Raw genomic sequence first — 21,828 nt, forward strand, 5'->3', positions numbered from 1 at the left:
GGGCAAATAGGCAATAAGATATTTAGGAGTCTGATATTTTCTCTACAAGCCTCTTTGGGGCGAATTTTAGGGCAGTACGCTCACATTTGCGGTGATAAATAAGGATATTGACTTTGGTAGTTTGGATTTGAAATGCAAACTTTTTGAAACACCAGGTTCAGGAAAGTGCAACTTAAGATCCATGGCCCTTGTCACTTCATAAAGGTACATTTTTTAAAGTGTTTCTATCAAACATAAGAAACACGCAGACTGACGCACTCTTTACGGTGACCTTGATCATATTTTTTCAATAGGTGAAATGATGAAGAATTTGAATTCATTTTAAAGCACAGTTTTGAAAACCAAATGGCCTGTTGTGGTTGGAAAGAAATACGTAATGAACGCCTTAATGTTTCTAAAATTCTTTCCTACGGTTGAAAAGTTGTGGAAGTGTTCCATGACAAATGTTGCTTCAGAAGCCTGCCAGGAAAGAAAATATCTGTGAGAGCACAAAGACGTTTTAGTTTGAATTTAATACATTTAATAAACTAGATGCCCGCTTTGAATCCTGTCAAGCAGTTTTGCATTCTGAACAACTCTGGTGATTTACTCCGACACAGAAATACGAGATTATGCAACTTATTATTTCAAACGCAGTGGAAAAGCATCCAAGTCTTTATAGCATAAAGAATATTAAGTGTTTCCGGGTGGATTTTGCATGTGATGGACCACCTTCACACAATTAAGGCACCTTTTAAACCCCTAAGGGGTCAATGGTTTCTTCTAATAAGAAGAAAAGCAACGGTGTGAAACTAGAGCTTTAAGGAAAACATTAAGACGAAGGGCAGGGTGGGCGTCAAAGAAACATGAAATATTCTCTCTGGGAAAGAAGTGCCCTGTTACATATGATTTAATTTAAACTGATTTCAAAAGATTTGTCCCAGTTTTGTGATACCAATACAGGACCAGTGACAAATCTCAAATATTTGAGAGCAGTCCCCAAGTGCCTGTGAGAGGACTCAGTATCCAACATTAAGCTTGTTCTTATTGAGTTCTCTCTCAAGGTTCCCTATGAGAGTGTCAATACTCTCCTGAAGGTCTCTCAGGTTAACCCTGTTGCTCAGCACGGGGCTAATGTCCTGGATCTTCATGTAAGCCTGGTAGGCATGCTCCCTGTGCAGCCGTGGAGGAAAGATGTGCTCACACACACTTTCCTGCTCTTCCTCTAAATGCTCCCATTGGCCGGAGCAATCCTTCACTTCCTGCTTGGTTTCCTGCATTGTCACCCCGTCATCATCGTTACCATCAGGCTGCTCTTCCTCATTCGCATTCAGGGTCTGCGCCTGCTCAGCAGGACCCAGGAAAGGACAGCTGCCCTCCCCTTGCACGCCGGCTTCTGCATTTTCTTGCCTTTCTAAGTCCTCATCAGCTGCGTCCGTATCTTCTGAGGGAACGTCGTCATAGTCGGCCTCCTCTTTGCCGTGAGGAACCAGCAAAATCTCGGAGGGGAAGTAGCTATCGCCACAGCCGCTCCAGTCGCCTGCGTAGCGGTTGCTCGGGCTGTCCAGACGTCCCAGTTTGGGCCGCAGAACACCCGCGATCTCTGCCTCAGTCAAGTTCAACACCTGTGGACGCTCTTTTTTTCGTCGAAGGGGAGGGGCCACGAATGAGTAGCAGGGGTCAGGCCAGGAGGACGGATCATGAGAGTCACCAACTGTAGAACAGGAAAAGAGAACGAAGCCTTAATGCACCAGGCATGGAGGGATTCGTGTATAACGCGCACCAAACTTTGCTTCAGTTTTTGGTACAAAATTTTACGCGTTATAGTCGAATAAATTCAGTACATTTGGGATTACTGAGTGCTCCCAAAAATCTTTATACATACGTACTCATGATTTTCTGTAATTGGCATTTTATTTTTACTTCCCCACTTTGCTTAGCGTCGAGGCTGTCAGCACACATAGCAACTAAAATCAAATTTCTTCAAACTACAACAAAACACACAGCATCAGAATTGCTTATGCAGCTATTCTATTTGGTCTGTTAAGCATGCATATGTACCTTTATAGAGACCAGAAATTATGTTTTCATGCTTTATTCACTCATCAAAGAGGGATTTAAAAGCTAGATCATCTTTATTTTAAGTACTTAAGGATAGACAGGTGTAAAGTTCTCTTTCTTTTACCATGATGTGAGGTACTGTGCGATCTACACTTGAGACGACTGAACAACAAAGAAACATTTTAACATTATAAGATCTCTTATAGTATGACTCAGACTTGCGTTATATAAAAAATGAATAAAGTCATTTGTGCGACCCTTGAAAAAGATACTAAATCAAGCATGGATTGTCAAAACGTTGAAATCCTCGCAGAAAGTCTGGAATAACTTTCAATCATTTAATGTGGTAGGAGAATATGTTAAGGATGGTGGACAAAATAAAAAGCACAATAATGACGGACTACAAAGTCCCTCTGTGGTATGAAGACCGCTGCCTAGAGCAAAGAGTTAAATTTAAAAAAAATCTCATCTGTCAGCAGGTCGCTACCAGATTTGTGGGTACTTACCCTCATGTCATTAGAACTCAAACTAAAATGCAATTCCTTTATGCAGATTGTAATAAAGAAATTTAGTGATCATACTACTAAGTTTGTGAAAACCTTTTGCGCATTTTGAGCAGCAATGAGACCAAACAATTGACACACGCCTTTTATAAATGATCGGCTCTCATTTAAATGTTGAAGTCCTTACAGAGTGGACTCCATGAGCTGCAGCTTCCTACCAACCAGCCAGCTACCTACATTACCCAGAGGGGAATTGAAGATTCTAAATATGCTCTTAAGCGCTTGAATGCCTGTTATTACATACCGTATGGCTGGCAACTAATACAGGGTGAACTGGTTCTCAGTCATTTTATAAATTAGCAATACATGATACAAGTACCAGTAGAAAATGGATGATTTGGTGGCTCAAAATTCCTCGTAACTACTAAAGATAAATACGCAATAAGCGACAACATGCTGCAATGAATACATGCTGGAATCACACCACAGCACACATGACATTGCCACACTTCCTTTTGCCTGAATTTTATCATTGCTGTTCTGACTGTGCTTTATATAAATGCCCTAAGATTTGGTAATAGGACATAGTGGTGCCCTCCAAAAAAATCAGTCAACACTCCATCACAACCAGGGTGCTTTTCATTACCTTTCTCTCTGTTTGTGTACCTATAATTGTTGCGCCCGCTAGCCTTCCCTAACTGGATTGGAGGAAAAATAAAACAGAAAACAGGACAAATGTTAGGGCTTCATCCTAGATATTAAGTGCAAAAGCTGCATACACGCCCTATATTTGCCCTCAAGTGACCCTTTTAATTCAATCACCAATAAATTAGCCGAGTGCAAGAGCATGACCTTGTGTTCTCTGTAAAAGCACATTCAAGAGACTAGTAATAGTGAATGCACCCGCTATCAATCTTATACCTTCTGTCTAGTTACGTGCTTAAGTCTGCTTACATATTCAACTGGGGAAAAAAAGATGCTTAGAACAAGTTTCTCTAATTAATCCCACAAAGGGCCATAAGAGGTGAAGGATTTCACACCAACTAAGAAAAACAACACCTTTTTACCAATCTGGTGTCTTACAAGTGTAATCCGTGACCGGACGTTTCGTCGAAAGACGTTTGGTCTCCGGACGTTTGGTCGACCGGACGTTTGGTCGACCGGACGTTTGGTCGACCGGACGTTTGGTCGACCGGACATTTGGTAGAATGAACGTTTGGTAGAACGGACGCCTGGTCGCCGGGTTCGCTCGCTGTCAAATTATGACAGTTTACTGTTGATATTTTGATATTAGATATTTAGATATTAAACTCACTCTCTCTCTCATGATTGTAATTTTGAGAGCTGGTTTCAACAGTAACAACCCGGCGACCAAACGTCCGGTCGACCAAACGTCCGGTCGACCAAACGTCCGGTCGACCAAACGTCCGGGGGCCAAACGTCCGGGGGCCAAACGTCCGGGGACTAAACGTCTTTCGACGAAACGTCCGAGTACCGTGTAATCAGTTGATTGCAGTCAGGTGCTGCCTGTTGTAGGAGAAACCTCATTGGTTAAACCGTCTGCACTGGGTCAGTTGGAACAAAAATCTGAGGCCATTAGACTCAGAGGTGTACTGGAGAAACACTGCCAATTCCCACCACGTTAAACCTGATGCTCCCAGTTTGCACAGCTTTGAGGAAGTGAATTGTGTGTTTAATGAAACTAAATAATGGATAACATTTTAGCCTGTGTTTATGCATCAAGGAAGCGGAGTTCCTCCTCCTGCTGGGTGATTTATCTGAAGACCCCAAATCCGCCTTGGACTCCACTCCGCATGCGTTGACTGTGTTGTACAATAGTTATTTACAGACAATAGAAATATTAAATAATTACCTGGCCAGAGCTGTAGCAAATAGTGCAAAACTTCAATGTGCTTTTTGAAGTGTAGGGCACTGGCTAGTTCCTCAGAGTCGATGAAGACTCTGTTGCTGTGACAGGATGCCTCCTGACGCTGGCTGAGCAACACGGGGCCAAAACACACTGCCAGGTTCTGACATGTCATCTTGTTCACTTCCTGGTGGGATGCCACTAACTTGAGGTGGTCAAGAAGCTTCCGTAGGGTCATCTGAATAAGGCACATCATTGTTTTGTTTGACACTTTTACAGAGTTTAACTAGTGCTGGCTGGTAGCACAGCTCACTATGAGCTATTCAATAATCAACAGCACGCCCATGACTAAAGTGCAAGTTTAGTTTTAGATATGGAAAAACGTGGGGAACCAGCTAGTCAACATGAAATATTGTGCTACATCTTACTCTTAAGAGCATAGAAATATTGAAGTAGCCACAACAGTAGGAACTTCTTCTTATTGAACCAACCACTGCATTAGACTATGCTTCTAAAATTTACTTCTAATGTAAAAGAACTCATACATATTTCATTCCAATAAAAGATTTCAATGTTCCATTTAAGTAGGTACTCAGTATGGATTGACAACAGTGAAGTAAAAGCCAGATTTTTTTATAGGAATCACTGTCATTATTCCCCTTACTACTCTGACTGCAAATGCCCTTTTCAAAATCAAAGACAACATGAGAATGAGCCAAGGATATTTGGTGCAATTTCCTTACCCTTTCCACCTCTGGCAAATTTTCCAACAGGCTGACAGTGTGCTCCGAGTCGAGGTGGTCATTCTCACAGCCCGCTACTCCCATCCTCAGAGGTCTGGCAGCCATGGAGTCCAATACTGCCTCATATAGCTGCTTGGTGATCAAAGGATGGGGCAGCTCTCGTAAATAGTCCTTTAATACACCTGTTGATTATGGAATACAAATTTGTAATAGTGATGTCCTGATCCGACAGTCAATCGGCGCCCAATACGACAATATTCGGAATATGAGAAGGTATCGGATTTAGTCCCAAGATTGGAGCTGATCAATTAGTAGCATATGTTTTCAGTACTAACGAGGTTTTCGACTGCAGTAAATCAAACCACTAGCTGAGTGGGACAATTCCTCTTTACAAATTATAATTTAAAAAGAGTATTTCTTGAGGAGGTATCACCAATGCTCACTTTATGAAAAATATTAATGATCATTTAATAATTACATTATTTTAAAATCCTGTAATCAAATCCTATCGGATCAGTATCAGAAAAAGAAGTTAAAAAAAATTGGATCAGATTGGAAGTGAAAAACATCAGCATTGGGACTTCCCCACTTAGTAATGTAGTGTAACAACTTTAAATCATTTGGACTGATTTGACACACTAAACTATTTTAACAGAAGCCTCAAGGCTCGAATCCAACACAATTTCACCACACTCAAAAAGATTGCACTTCGCTGGGGGTGCTCCTTCGGTGCGTGCTTTCTCCATGAATCTCTGTTGCGGCTCTGTTCCAGCATGGGGAGCAGATAGGCAAAGCTTCGAGTTTTGACAGACGACACAGCAAAAATTAATCAATCAATTCAGGGAAGTTGAGTATTATGGGGCTACAGAGTAAAATATGCATACCTCAGGCACTGGGAGTGAATGGTACGTTAATTCATTTAATTGTCTATCAATAAATTCAATGTGCATAAACGATGCTGTCGCTTGGCAGTATTCACAGACTGTCAACTTGTTGCATTATTGTGTCGGTTGGATTGCCGCATGCTCAGCAAAGAGAGTAAGATAACACTGCTGCCTCCCTTCTTATCTGGCTGAGGCAATCAATACGTAAAGGTAAAAATCGCAATTATACCTTTAGCTCTCATTTTTATGCTGATTATACCAATAATGTTCCCATTATAGGTAAAATAAATAACCTGCACAATTGCAGTATGCTGGAGAGAATTGCTATTGCTATTATAGTTTAATATATCGGCAAGTCCTATACATGTGTGGTTGACATGGCACAGCCAGAATGCAGATGTTAGAATAGGAAAAAATTGGACCCGATGAGCACCCCTTTATTTCTGCTGTGCTTTGTGCTGTATCTCTGCTACATTGCAGCCAAATGTTTTTGGTGTATTTGGTAGTGTATGTACACCTGTGATTTAAGCCTCCAGTAGCCACAGGAAAATATTGTCTGTCTCTAAAGAGACCTTGAAGTATTGTAGGCATGCCTTTTATCTTAAGTGAAGATAATGGATAAGTGCTGGAATAATACAGGCTGCTGGCAGCGTGACAGCCGTTTGTGGTAACTGTCTGTTCTCATTCTCTCTCTCGCCCTCTCTTTTGCTTTCTCTCTGGCTCAATTTTTTGCATTTACTACCAATGTAATAACTTATTCTGTTTTCAGGATACTGAAATTTCCAAGTCTATCAATACCTGTGTTTCAGTGTGTTTGTGTTGGTGTTTGTGTACATGTTGAGGCCCAACTGAAATCAGTTGCCTTTTTTAATTTCCCTTCTCCCCAGACACCACTAAAAGGTCGAATTACTCATTGAGTAGTTTGTACATCCAGTCCCACATTGTCTATTTTTGATTGTGAACTTGTTATAATCAATACAGACGTGGATTAGCTTCTTGTCTGCTCACTTTCAGTGCCCTTAAAGCTTGCCCAATGTTCAACTGCTTGTTTTACAATAAATAGTTTCCCATATCAATCTGTTGATACCAATAGAAAAGCAAAATAGCAATAAGGAAGAAATGACCAATCTAAAACTATGAACAATTTCAAAACCGACCATTTGCAAAAATACTTAACTTGCAAATGTGACTGCAACCATAAAAAAAACAAAAAAAAAACAATTACTTCAACTAGGGCACACTCACACATCGACAGATGTTATGCATTATACAGTTAAAAAAATTAACCAATTCATAATTAAAATAACCGATAAAGTCTCCTACTAAGAATGATGGAAGAAACATATTTTATACACTTTTAATGTCATTTTAGGCACAAAAGCTGTAATTTATTGAATTTTAAAGAACTACCATCTTATAACAAATTACTTTTGTTTTATGATTAGAAAAGGCTATTCTAAAAAAATAAAAGCATAATATCAAAGCAGCCCATTTACAAAACACTGCACAAACATTGTGCATGTGAATACTATTTAATTTTTTTTCTCTGAAATGTGGTCACACCTAATAAACTCATTGGATTGTGGCTGCCACAGCTACAGGTAATTAATTTCCCTGCTCTGGTGGTGCTGAGTAATCTTGCCTCCAGACATGTATAAGCAAACAAACAGATGAGTGAGAATAAAAATCCCTTAGGAGAATTAATAAGTACAGTACAAAGTGTGTTATTTGCTATCATCACACACTTTTCTGATTTGAACCTTGAACTCTTGACTCCCAGTCCCACAAGGTATTGTGCATTCCTGAGGAAGTCAATCGGAGCAACACAAGAAAAACAACACAGTCAAACAAGGGCACTGTCAGCTTGATGGGCACTCTGACAGCTCCAAAACTGCAAGTCAAATTTTAACAGGGCTTAAGGCAAACATGCACTTTAAGCTTCATCAAATGCCCTGCAATCAGCCTGTCTGTAATGTACATCCAAACAGGTACAGTTGCTGCATGTTTTAATGTATTCAAACATGAATCACATTCTTGAATGCTTCTGTTCACGGTTATCTTTGTCACGTTTATCGTAAATCTGGTATGAGGAGAACCTTGATAAGAAATCATAAACATTCATTCTACACTATGACTCTGAAGACATACTGATTTTGATAACAGATTACAGGGAAATGCTTTGTGGACATTGTCTGGTTTCCTGTTATCAATCTGGACTTGGGCTATGGAGATAAAGTATTTTTTTAAGCACAGGAATCCGACTGCCTGAGAAAATTTAGACTTGTATTTGGTTCTATATTGGTAAAGCAGCTAATGTGGTTAATTTGGATTGGTAATCCAAATGGCTTTAGATGTACATAATGTACTTCAGTGTTTAGAGCAGAGATCCACAGAAATAAATCATTAGCCTACTGAGTCAGTGCGTGTTTACTTTTGTGCTTTAGGCCTTGTTAGAACCTGACACACTCCAAATGTACAAGTGCTTATATACTTTTTCTTTCTCATGCACACAGACACACACACACAGACACTAACACATGCATGCACAAGGTCCTGGACTCTGGGGTAAACAGGTGTGTTTCCCTACGGGTGCTTCAATCTCGTAGTCAATGAGACAAAACACTGTTAGAATGCTTGGTTGCAAATTCAGTGTTTGGCCTGTGGGTTTGTCCCAGTTTCTCGACATGGACAATGTAATGAGAGATAGTTTAATCTGAGGTAAAGATGAACTCCTTATTTAACCTTTTATCTTAATATTACATTCTGAACAATTATATGATTTGTAAAGTAAAGTTTGGGGATGGATTTTTGTTGTTGTTAAAGAATGACTACCATGTCTGTGGGAAAATGAGTCCTTGAAAGTGTTTTTAAAAAAGTACTGTTGATTGCCACTGGATGCTGACTTCAAAACAGAGCAATTACATTGAAGTTGATGAGAAAGTGTTCAATCTCACCATCAAGATGAATGCGTTTGTAGCCTGGTACACATTTTGAATTAAATGCTTCCTAACAATTGTACTGTTGAGCCGGATATTTTTATTACGGTAACGTTCAAGTCATAATCTTACTTAAAAAGTAAAGGTCTGGCCTTGAAAACGTGTAGTAATCTTAAGTCTATTCAAAATTGCCTTGCCGCCAACTTGACTGTACAGTAAGAAACATACTGTTGTGAAATAGGGATGGGTACCTCTAGGTAATTTATGATGAGATATATTTGCGATACAAGACTTACAATAAACATCTCATGATGATGATATACAGAAATTATCACTACATGGGTCAGGAAATCATTCTCCAATAGTGTACAGTACAACTATTACACAGAAAAACAAGCTCTTTTCATCATTGTACTGTGAATTTCATTCATTTTCCGTACCACTTTTTGTCACACCCTGAATTGGTATCCAGCCAATCGCAGGACACAAGGAAAAAAACTAAAATTCACGCTCACACTCATCACTAGGGGCAACTTAGAGTGTTGAACCAGCCTATCATCCATGTTTTTGGAATGTGGGGGGAAACCAGAGTAACCTGAAAAACCCACACAATCCCAGGGAGAACATGCAAACCCGACACATTGAGGACACACCTGGGATAAAACCCTCGATCTCAGAACTGTGAGATCAACGCACTAACCACTCGTCCACCGGGTCACCTGTGAATTTCATTGTGTTTATAACTAGTAAACGTCCTGCCCATATCCCTAACCCTAACCTAAACAACTTCAAACGGATTGGACAATATGGCCAATGTTTTTATAATTTCCTGTCAATTTTTTGTTCACTCCCTGTTGATTTTTGGGGAATTTCTGGGTCGATTCCTGTTGATCTCGGGCAATACAGATCACTTCCTGTTGACTTTGGGTCACTGACCAGGAAGATAAATGACTGAATGAATAGGTAGTGACTCAAAATCAAAAAACAAAAGTGACCTGTAAATGCCCCCAAAACCTAAAGTGTATGTGAATGCTCTGATTTCAGGGCCATTGCCGTCAATGGCAGCCAATGAGTTAACCGACAGTTTTCTAGTGGAAAATGTTGTTAGCAACCAATTGGTCCCTGTTCTATTAAACAGGGACACCTTTTTAAAACGATATAGACAAAAGCACATTAATTCGATAAACTTTTGAAAAACAAAGTATCACAACATATCACCATTTTGACATATTGTCATGGCCAAATAATATATAATATAGGTGGTACTGTTTCTAAAGGAGGCGGCATGCCAGCTTGAGCAGATAGCACATCAGCCTCACAACTCTGCGGTTCTGGGTTCAAATCCAGGTCGGTCCACCTGTGTGGAGTTTGCATGTTCTCCGCTGGTCTGTGTGGGTTTTCTCCAGATACTCCGGTTTCCTCCCACATTCCAAAAAAACATGCATACTAGGTTGACTGGACACTCTAAATTGCCCCTAGGTATGTGTGTGAGTGAATGGTTGTCCGTCTGCTCGTGTCCTGCGATCGGCTGGCCACCGACCGATTCAGGGTGTCCACCGACTCTGGCCCGAAGTCAGTTGGGATAACCTCCAGCACCCCCCATGACCCTAGTGAGGATAAAGCGGTTCAGAAAAGGAATGAATGAATGACTCATCTTCCAAGACACTTGTGATGATTAGGGTAGCAGGGATGCTGAGGCCTATCCCAACTAACTACTATGAGCAGTAGGTGGAGAAATCCTTGAATCAGTTGCCAGCCGATCGCAGGGCACACAGATGCGAATACCAGCCGTCTGCATACTCATACCTAGGGTTAATTTGAAGTGTTTATCTTTGTGTTTTAACAAAAATACAAAGAAAATAATGTACCTGTAATGTTAATGATGAGCAATGGATCATTACAAATGCTGTTTTTAAAAGGAGTAAGGAAAACTTTCCTTGAAGTGAAAATTATAATTTGCTGCTATGCCTAGCAATAACAGTAACCTGGATCCTGACACGACTATTTCAGTATTCTGAATGTGCCACCAAACCCAACAAGACACATAATGCACTGGGGCACTGCGTTACCTTCAACCTCTTGTTTAAATGTATCGGAAGGTCACTCCCCTTTTGAGCGCTGCAGTCAACACAGAGTCTGAAGAACAAACATGGGTTTGTTCTCCATCCTGCTCCCCTCCCTGCAATTCTGTACGCCCCCATAGAGCTCATATGAGTGTGTTTGTTTGTGTATGTATGGGGGCAGGGGGTCTGAGGGGATGTATGTGCCGTTTCCTTGTCCCCTGGAACGTCAAAAGTTACAAATTGTTGTGTATTCATATTTTACGGACTCCCAAAAGGACCCATGCACAAGTTCGACTTTTCATGCTGGTGGACTGGGATGCTTTACATGTATATTCATCAGCAATATCCAGAATTAAATGTACAAGTTAAAAACTTTTTTGGGACACACACGCGAGCCTGAGGTGCTTTATAAATGGCTTGCCTAATTCACCCTACTCTGGGTTCAGCTAATCCCCCATGCATGGGCCAAATACCATCTGTGTTTGTTCGGCAACAAAGGAGGCACTTGTTAATGACTTTCCATGTCTTCACTGGAGGGCTGCTGAGGGTGCGGATAAAGTAAAGAAGCAGGCTATGGAAAAGACACATTAGATGGAGCAAATTAAAGACCACAATTTATCGTCAATACTTCTAATAGAGCTTTTGAGCAGCGTGGCTTGTGGAAAACATACATCATTCAAAGGGAAATTGTTGGAATCGCTTCCAGATATTTGTATCAGATTTCCTATAAAAAGCCTTCATTACTAGACACATTAAATTCCGATTCCTGTTACATTTCGCTCGCATGAAATTTGTTAGCCGAATGCTTATATTTGTTTTACTTTTTTTTTTGAGACAGATGCCCCTTCTGACATAAACCGTACATTTATCCAAACCGGGAAATGGCCTACAAATGTGCATTGTCTTATGACCACTATATGTAGGGCTGTAGAGGGGCAACCAAGTTTAGATGGCAAAATAAGAAAGAGGAATTAAGAAGCTTGGGCATATTCAGAAGAGAGACAAGTAAGTATCTTCGTAGGAGTATCAGGCAGGAAACCCTTAAAAAAAGGTTTTTGGAAGGGAAGACATGAGAGCAGTTTGTATTAGAGAGAAGGATGCAGAACATTGGCCCTAGTGGATAAGGATTGCACTCTACGGCAACCCTTAACAGGATAAACTGAAATAAAAAAATGTTTCCCCAAGTATGAAATTGGTATACAACAGTTTACTGTACACTCCTAGACATCTCTAACTAGATGGAAGCATCAGAACAGTTGCTGCCAGCCAGTACTGCGTGGTTCAGTGGAATTCATCATGGGACATGAGCATAGCAATAAGATGGTGTTAGACTGAACACACTTCAGAACTTAAACCAGCCTATCCCTGGAGTTTATAAGCTACTGATGAAGATATTGTTAAGTCAATTGAATCACTACAGAGGTCCACTCATGTTGACAATGCATTTTGCAGTTCTTTAAATGAAATATGCTTGTGATTCAAAACAACGGCGAGCCTTGCACTGAGCATGTTTTGCAAGATTTGGATTGAACCCGGACCTCTGGATAATCCTTTTGACAAGCTCCACTTTAAAATTAGCAGTGTGACAGGCTCATCCACTTGCTTTGTGCACTCTTCCCAAAGCATATTTTACACTTGAATTAAACATTTTTAAATTATGAACTATTTTGCATTCCTGGGGGAAAAAAAGAAAAATAGTGAAATTAAGTGAAGCGTGGACATTTGCCATCTTTTCCCTGTCGCTGTCCTTTTTCACTCATCCAAGCTTATCAGCAACTCGCTTGGCAGGGCAAATTTAGGCAGCGACAAAAACCAACAACCCGCGCTGGTGCTGGCCCTTTTTTCTAACCTGCTCAACTGTTAACTGTGTGTTTTTTGCTCTGCCATGCAAATGCATGCTGATCAAAGTGGACATGATAGGACAACGCCTATGTGGGGCCTCTTACTAAAACCAACAGCGGCTCCTAAACGAACAAGGGGTTCCATGGCCTCTTCCTCTTTTTGGTGACAGAAAATAATGCCTAAGTCCCTTTCTTCTACCCCAACCCCCATTTGTACTACTGCAGCAGCTATCACTCAATCCAAGCAACACTGCTACAATTTCAATTTCCTCTAAAATGTCATACCATTGGAACAATGTAAATAAACAGTAAGATTACAGTAAGATTGCTCACTTACTTGATTACTATAAAAACACAATACGAAAAAAACTAAAAATAAGAATAGTGATAATAATAGGGCAGGCATTTAAAAATAACCACGAATTTGACTGAAAAATTTGAGTTTTTAGTGAAATACTATTTGAGATAACTATTTTTGTAGTAGATTTGTGTAAAACACACACACACACAAAGTCCTGATATGATTTAAATGTGACCAGGAAGGGACAGTAGAGAACATGTAGCAACTAGGAACTTGACAAAGAAGGAATGACCAGAATGTACAACATATTCTGATAGTGAGAGTGTGTGTGGGCCCTTGCTCGAGGCTTCAGTATATATACTGGTATGTTGACTTCAGGAATGCATTTACAATACACATCACACACTCTAGGAGGCACACACACACACGTGCTGACCTTTTCGGTGCAAACGCACAAGTTCAGACGTGCTTAGGGAGGTAAGAAATGTTTTATTTGTTATACTGGATCAAGGTGACCTGTTAAGAATATGCCCACATACCCAGTTTAATGTATCTAACTGGGCTGCACATATAGAAGGTTGATTTTTAAATATAAATAAGAGTATAGTTCAATGGATACATATTTTGTCATTTTGATTGCTTTTTATTTTCCTTTAGTCTCTTGTTTTGCAGACATTTTCTCAGAGATTTGGAGAAAAATGTTAATGAGCCCAAGGTTTTAGCAAACAAATGTTACAAATTATAGAATTAGTATGTTGAAAATGTATTTCAACTCACACACAACTTTATCATTTTGTGCATCATAGCCTGCAGCAAACAGATGATTTCCATACACACACTTGCACTTTGTTGCTTACCTGTAATTACGTTGATGTCAGGATAGGTATTTTCACATAGTTCCACAGCATAACTGTCCCTCTCAAAAGCTTCTCGTAGCTCCTTCTTTACAGCTGCAGAACCACAAAGACGGTAAAGCCCCACCACCTGGAAAACACACGCCATGCATATGATGCCAGAGTCAAATCAAAGTAAAAATACTATGACCCTTGAATGATTTATGAATGAAACCATTTGAAGTAATGATGGATTAGTGTCATTGTGTGATGCTTAGTGAGGTCCTATATTTTGGGGTTGTTGTTGGTCATATTACTTCATCAGTTAATTGTGCAATAGGTACTTATGGACAAGTCTGTTACAAAACATTTATCATCGAGTAAACATTGATTCATTCATCTTCCGTACTGTGCATTATCATAAGGGTTACGGGGGCTCCTGTAGCCTATCCCAGCTGATTTCGGGTAAAAGGCAGACGACACCCTAAACTGGTTGCCAGTCAGTTGTATGGCACACAGAGAGACAGACGAACATTTGCACTCACAATCATAGCGCCCCCCGCGGGAATCGAGAGCGTGGCTGCCCACAGTGAAGTCAGGCGAGTGAAGCCCTACACCATGAGGTGACTTCATAGAGTAAACAGTAATATGAATATCACAATAGCATACCAAACGATTGCGGAGAAGATTCCTTTATTTAATATAAATAATTTCTCAGGTTAAAAGCAGTGGATATGTATGTTAAATTTACATTTTTAGATAAAGATTTTTAGTCCTGTCTGAGACATAAATTAGTGCTCAAAGCTGGCGCAAATGTTTTAAAGCTGTTAAATTCAGCACTGTGGAAATACATTGGTAGGCCTGAAAATGTAAATCCATACTTCAACTTTGAATACAATTTGCATGTTAATACAACTTTCACAGCATTGTGTTTTGTAGATCTACATTTAAAGGTTCATGAATGTCAAATTTCGCATCGTTAGTGACCAACTGAGTGTGGTTAAACATAAATCTTTTCTTTTTACACTTTCCTGACCTAAGACACCAAAGAAACTACAAAGCTTTATCCAAACATTGCCACTTGATACTGAAACCTGGCACCAGTTGTCTCCCAATGTTAGGATTAAGACCAGCTAACTACATACCATAATTTCTTCTACATGTGTCTGTCTGGTATGTGGCATGGCTGACCAACTGGTGTGGTTGCCCGAGCAACGTGTTAAGTCAGTGGGCTGTGAAAGTCGAGTTGGACCCGGTTCCACAAAAACACACACACACACGACAGCTCTTTCCGGGCTCTAGAGTAGAAGCACGAGTACGTCTCTCCAGGTCAAGCTATTTCTGAGCTCACCGTGTTGAGTGGAACTGCGTTTTGTAAACCTCACACGAGTGGAAGAGACAAGGACAGATTAGCCAAAGCTTTAGCTTTGTGTGCAAGTAAACAGAAGTCAGGGGACACAATGAACAACAAGTCCATTCAGAAAAAAAAGAATATGTGTTTGGGGGAGCGCCAAGCACAAGCGGGTAACAGCTGTTAGCGGAAGAGGGCTTGTACTCTATATACTGGTGCTGCCAAGCAACAAAACAGGCAGCAGCAAGCCTGAATGTAGAATAGGTCAAACCAAAAAAAGTTGCTTCAACAAATACGGGGACTCTTGGGCGGGTGCGGAGACCAATGATGGGATCAGAGGGATTTGCCTTCAGTCTGAAATCAGTTTAATTAGTGAACTATCAGTTGCACAAAGAAACGGGGAAATAGTACTTGACTTTATTAAAGCTCTTGAGTGTGGGCCAAACGTAATTTCAACAAATTGTACTTCTATTCAGACTCAGTATAAAATGCAGTCAATAGCATCTGCTATATTTTTAAGACTAAAGCCACAGGTTTAAAAAGTTCACCATCAATAAATGAGCTAATTTCCATTCATCAATGTACTGCATTTGTCATTTGTTCTTAACCTTTTCACATTGTATTTACTGTTTCATTTATTAATTATCTTTTTTATTTGTGGTTATAATGACTGATTGTGTGTCTTGAGCAATTTACAAGAGCAGTATAATACAGTTATCTGCCAACACAATGGGTTTATAGTCATTAATCACAACCACATTTCATAATGAAAACAAAACTATACAGTGCACTGTGAAATTTGGGGGAGGGGTGGGGGTTTATTAAGTTTTTTACATCTGCCCTGAACTCTACAAAATATGGGTACATCCAAAAAAAGATAACTCTATACCAGGGGTCGCGAACAAGTTAGACACAAAGAGCAAAAATGTTAAACTGTGAGTTTCAAAGAGCCACACCATGCAGTGACCTGCCAAAACACAGACACACACACACACACACACACACACACACACACACACACAAAATCACACAATTAAAACCATATTATTATAAGTCCTGTCAAATTATTTTAAAATATAATTTATTATTTGTTTTAATTGGCCCTGATTATTTTAAGAGTGTTTTAAGAGGAAATAAAAATAAGAGAAATATGAAGCGAGGCAAAGAGCCACTGTACAGTAATCCCTCAAATATCGCGGTTATATAGACCAGACATAGCCGTGATAATCGAAAAATCACGAAGTAGGGTCACCACTATTACAGCTTTTTTCTTCTTCTTCAGTGCTGATTCATAGTAGCAAGAATGGCTTCCGCTTACGAGTTAGAGCCTGGATTTTTACATTTTTTATGAAATTAAACAAATAAAAAGATTTATTTTTTCTTCAGTGCTGAGTCCTAGCAGCAAAAGTGGCTTTCGCTTACGAGTTTCTTTTTTATGAACTTATATATGTATACACATACACACACACATATATACATACATATATTATACATATTCCACTAATTCATTAGATTTATTGGCGGGATGGTTTGTTATGCTTTATCCTCTTTTTTGTGCATATCCAAATTTAAAATATGCAAACTAACAACCCCAATTCATTAAATTAATAATTTTAATTGAAAATATCTTCAATATATTGCTTTTCTTTGTCTTTAATTCCCGTGTTATCTTTCTGTGGATCATCCCATTCCTATCGTGACCATTTAATTTATACACTGTTTGAAGTAAATGTGGGCAGGATTTGGCTGTAGACAAGGAATAAAAAGCATATAGCTTTACCCGCTAGACTTCAGGGTCAGGCTCAGCCTTAAAATAAATACACCTGAGTTACATTAAAACCATCATTTCACTCAAAATATAGTACAGTGTGGCTTTACCATGAGCGCAAAAAACAACATATAGAAGACTAAAATCAGAATTAATCAATTGTCATTGATAACTCTGCACTTGTATTTTACATTTAACAAGATTGCGTTGATCCATGTCAACTGTAAATATACAAATCTTTGTAGAGGTTTGCGGGGCTGAAACAGTTTGGACAAGTGGAATGTATTTTCACTCCCAATACTTACGTATCCCTCGCTTACTGTGTTCATTTTTAACTGACTAGTAGGGCATTAGGTTCTTTGTGTTACTGAGATAGTACTCACATAAAAAGAAACGATGGTCACTGCATGAACACACCCATACAGCAACTCTAGTGTTTGAGAGGCATCACTGGTTTGATTTTCAAAAGCCCCACAATATCCAGCATCTTAAAAGCTTGCAAAACCCTGAGGTCATGCAATTCTTTGTTACTCTGACGAACAACTTGCATCAAAGTGCTGCAAAATTATTTGTAAAACGACACTATACCCTGTGTCTGGCCTTGCGTGTTTTAGTGACAGAACATGCAGATTCCTATGCGATCTGGTGTCATCACTCTGCAGCTTCTGACTGCCAGAAACCCGGGGGGTATCCTTTACTTGTCACTAGTACTACTTAATCTCCGAGTCATACAGACTCAACACAATATTTTGGTAATCAAAGACAGGAACAAACTGCTGGGTGAGGGGTAGGGATGAAAATAGAGACAAGTAATTATAATGAATCTAGACATAGCAGAACCAATTTCACAAACATTGGACAGCTGAGCAGGAAGCCCTTTTAAAGCACTAAGGACTGTCCAAAATGTGTGTATTAAAGATGCCGATGTAAAAATGTATTTTTGCTATTACAAAGTCATTTTCATCCAAGCTACAACTAGAGTGGCTATGATACTGATTAAGCCCATCAGTTCTTATTAAATGTTCTTTCAGTATATATTCTAACATCAATTATTTAATAATGACCTTTTAAACATATTTCAGAACTGCCAACCCCCGTCGACATCATTTCAGGAGTACCCTTGTCCGATTTACAAAGTTTTTCCGGAGTGAATGCGATTCACGCAAAAGCGATATAAAATGTAAAAAAAATAACATGACAATTTACATCAAACAGTTAGTATCATGTTTTTACATTAATTGAAATATTGTGTTTTTGCAAACTATTGAAAAAGTACAACATAAAGAAAATAAATTTATCTTTGTGTTTGGGTCCTTCTATGTGGGTTTTACAGTCAGTAATTCCACCAGGTGTCATGATGAAGTCGCACATGCATGTTGTGCAATGTGAAAATGTCGGTGCTTTTGGAGATGGCTTCAACATGGGATATTTCGTCGAATATGAACCAAGAAACTTGGGTCTGGGTTTCTTATTAGAAGTTTCATCCATTTTGTGCTTACCCCGAGTAGGCATATTGATAAGGTTTACCCGTGCTTTGTACGTATACTTCCTTTAGAACAACTCCGGAAATTATAGGATTCTTTTCAAAACAAAAGACTGGTGGTTTAGTCTGCCTTAATAATACTTACTTCCCTCATAGAAGCCTTAGAAGCCAATGATTTTGTGAAGTGCAATTCTTTTTTCAATTTATTGTCATGTTGCGTAATGACCAGCCGCAGGGCGAGTACTTGCATCCCTATTATTCCATGCACACATGCGTTCTGCTTAAGGCTACAGAGTATATGGACATAAACTGCTTATAATGAACTGTATACATTTAAATTGACATGAATAGTTTGTAGAGTGAACGTCATCCAGTCTATATTAATCCACAAAAGCAAATAGGATCTGAATATAAAGGATTTTCAAAGTAAAGTCTTTTTTACATAAAAATAGGAAAATATCTATTGAACAAAAATGTGTTTGCAGACAAGACCGGATGAGATTTTCTCATTTTGTAGGACATACACATATAGTGAGAATTCAAATGATTGGACTCACCTGGCAACCCCGTTTCTCAATCTCGTTGATGCATTTGCTTATAAGCAGGGGCACCAAAAGTCCTGTGTCCTCCCTCTCGACCACCCTCCATGCCTCCACACCAAAGATTTGGGGATCCCTGTTGCCATTTGGTCCTCCATCCAAGGAGTTCTGCCACTGCTCCATCAGGTTCAACTTGACATATATTAACCCGCGAGGCTCCAGTTTAACTGCTAGCTGATGAGAACGTATTACCCTGAAGAGTGCAGGTAGGACCACTGTTCCGTGACAGCAAACTCGATTTCGTCTTGGAGTCGGCTCCCAGCTGAATACAACAAGCTTCAAATGCTGGGCATTCTCCAGCTCAATGTTGAAGGTGTGATCCATACCCAAAAAGGCTGTTCGACATGTAAGGAGTGCAGTCCGTGCTTTATTAACTGAGTCCACTTGGATGGCGCAGTAAACATCTCGAGAGTCAGTACGAGGTGGTTTGAGATCCTCAGCACCGTAAAAGTGCAAGCTCATCAGTCCAGAGATGTACTGGCTACATTTGGGCTGCTCAGTGAAGCTGTAATGTCGGAAAGCATCTATGTCCAAATCTGTACCGTTTAGTTTTGATATTCCACTTGGTACTTCAGCGTCCCTACATCTTTGTCTCTTTCCCTCAACAGAACTGTGCTTCCCAGATTTAGCCACCAGCTCTGGCGAGTCACCATCACTTAAGTATCCACCTTTACTGGCAGATTTGGAGCCGCCGTTGTTTTTCTTCTTATTGAAGCTGTGCTGAGTAGACACGCTGCTGTCCAAGTGGTATCGTGAGATCACATTTCGGCTGGCAAGACCAACACCAGACACAGCCAATCGTTGAGTGCCTGAACTTTGAGAAGTTGCTTCTAACCCTCCATTTGTGGCTCGAAGTGAATGGGATCTGGACTCTAAATGGCCACCTCCATTGCTGTTATTGCTGCTTTGCCCTTTGACGCTGAGTTTCCGGCTTAGCTCTGGAAGCTTCTTCATCTTCATAGATATTTTCCTGACAGTGCGTGGGGACTTGATCTTGTCTGGGAATGACCAGTTAATGGAACTGCTTTTCTTAGTGGGGTTTGGGCTTGAAGGAGGCGAGAATCCAATATTATTGGGCAAGCCAGGAACATCTGCAAAGAAAATCAAATTATGAAGGTAAGTTTAAAAAGGAGACCGGTCATGTTGAATCTACCTTACATAGTGGTATCCTAACAACACGGAAAAGTAGAGAGCAGCAAACTTTAAATGGAATGTGTCCGATCATGTGTAATATAATTTCCACATTGGTTGTCTTAAGCCAGTAACACAGAGAAAAAAACATATTTCCACATTCAGAGATTTAACATGATTGCCTTCATCATGAACCACTCAGGAGGGAACACCTTACAGCATTGGGGCCACAGTTCATGCTGGATTAAGTCCGTATCACATGACTTGGCAAGTCCTTTGATGACTGCTTTTAGAACTAACCTCATTTGGATCACGCTATATTGCCCACTCAAAGCAACACGAGAGAATAAATGATGCAGTCTAAAGTGTAAAGCTTCATTCAGGCATCAAATATGTTATAAAAAATTATTGGATTAGGTAATAAATTGGTTTTATGAAGGATCCTAAATTGTGCATAAACCTTTTAACACCTAAGTGGTTCTTTAGAGATAGGTCAAGACAAAGAGGAAATGAACAACATGGAGATAGTCTGTGCTAGCCTATATCATAGGCTCAATGTTCAGAGGGACCATAGTTACATTTTGGTTTCCACAAGTGAGAGGGAGGAAGCTGAGGTGCTGAAACAGCATGCAGCATAAGATGGGGAGAAGGACAGGGTGTAACCAAAGCATAGGGGACAAAGACACCCCTTGTCCAAGCACTGAGAGTTCTGTATGTCAACTGAAGGACTTGCAAGCAGCTAATGAATGTACAACTGAACACTGCTGTTCACTAACAGTCTTCAGCCAACCATGCTCAGCCACCTTTCCCCCTTCAGTCAGTAGCCTTCCTTACCCGAGCTTCCTGCCAATAATAGACAAAATGGCAGTCTGATAAGAAAGACATCGATGGAAAGTATGGAAGGTGAAAATACACCAAATAACTCTAGGGCAGGGTCTTATAGAGTTTTCACAGGGCCCGGTCAAATCTGAAACATGTGGCCTTCTAGGAAAATATACATCAGTGCTGGTACAAATGATCTCATTATTATTTCATTCATTAGTGGTGTGAAAAACATTGGTAAAAAGAAGCCAAAAACACCCTTGGTAAGCACTTAAGGCAACCTCCATGCATATTACCTCGCATGCATTGTGTGATGAAAACATCTTAAAACTATATTGATCTCAGCTAGTTTTTTTTTCTAAAGAAACTGGAGCGTAACAGTACCATTCCCGCTCCAATCTTAACAATTTTTTGCAAGAAGCCATTTACCATTGACGAATTATATCACTATAAAATAATTAGATTGCAAACAAAGAAAAGAACAAAGACTTCCACGGCAAGGTGAAATGGGCTCTTCATACAACAAATGAGCACGTCTGTCTCACAGTTCTGAGCTCAAGGCTTCAATCACCAGTGGGTTCCAAATTGCGTGGGTTTTCTCCAGGTACTCCGGTTTCCCCCCTCATCCCATAACCATTCATGGTAGGCTGGTTGAACACTCTA

General features: G+C 39.9%; 1 protein-coding gene across 2 annotated transcripts in view; it reads right to left on the bottom strand.

Moving 5' to 3' along the window:
* Window positions 1-493: 493 nt before the first annotated feature.
* Window positions 494-21,828, bottom strand: part of syde2 (synapse defective 1, Rho GTPase, homolog 2 (C. elegans)) — a 37,916-nt gene continuing 16,581 nt past the window's right edge. For both annotated transcript variants that reach the window (XM_077607175.1, XM_077607174.1), the window contains exons 4-8: window positions 19,171-20,303; window positions 14,036-14,162; window positions 5,154-5,335; window positions 4,417-4,648; window positions 494-1,693 (exon numbers count right to left, since the gene is read on the bottom strand). In XM_077607175.1, the coding sequence (XP_077463301.1) occupies window positions 999-1,693; window positions 4,417-4,648; window positions 5,154-5,335; window positions 14,036-14,162; window positions 19,171-20,303 (2,369 nt within the window). In that variant the 3' untranslated portion in view covers window positions 494-998. The remainder of the gene's footprint in view (window positions 1,694-4,416; window positions 4,649-5,153; window positions 5,336-14,035; window positions 14,163-19,170; window positions 20,304-21,828) is intronic.

Source organism: Stigmatopora argus, chromosome 8 (assembly GCF_051989625.1).
Source record: "Stigmatopora argus isolate UIUO_Sarg chromosome 8, RoL_Sarg_1.0, whole genome shotgun sequence".
NCBI lineage: Eukaryota > Metazoa > Chordata > Actinopteri > Syngnathiformes > Syngnathidae > Stigmatopora > Stigmatopora argus.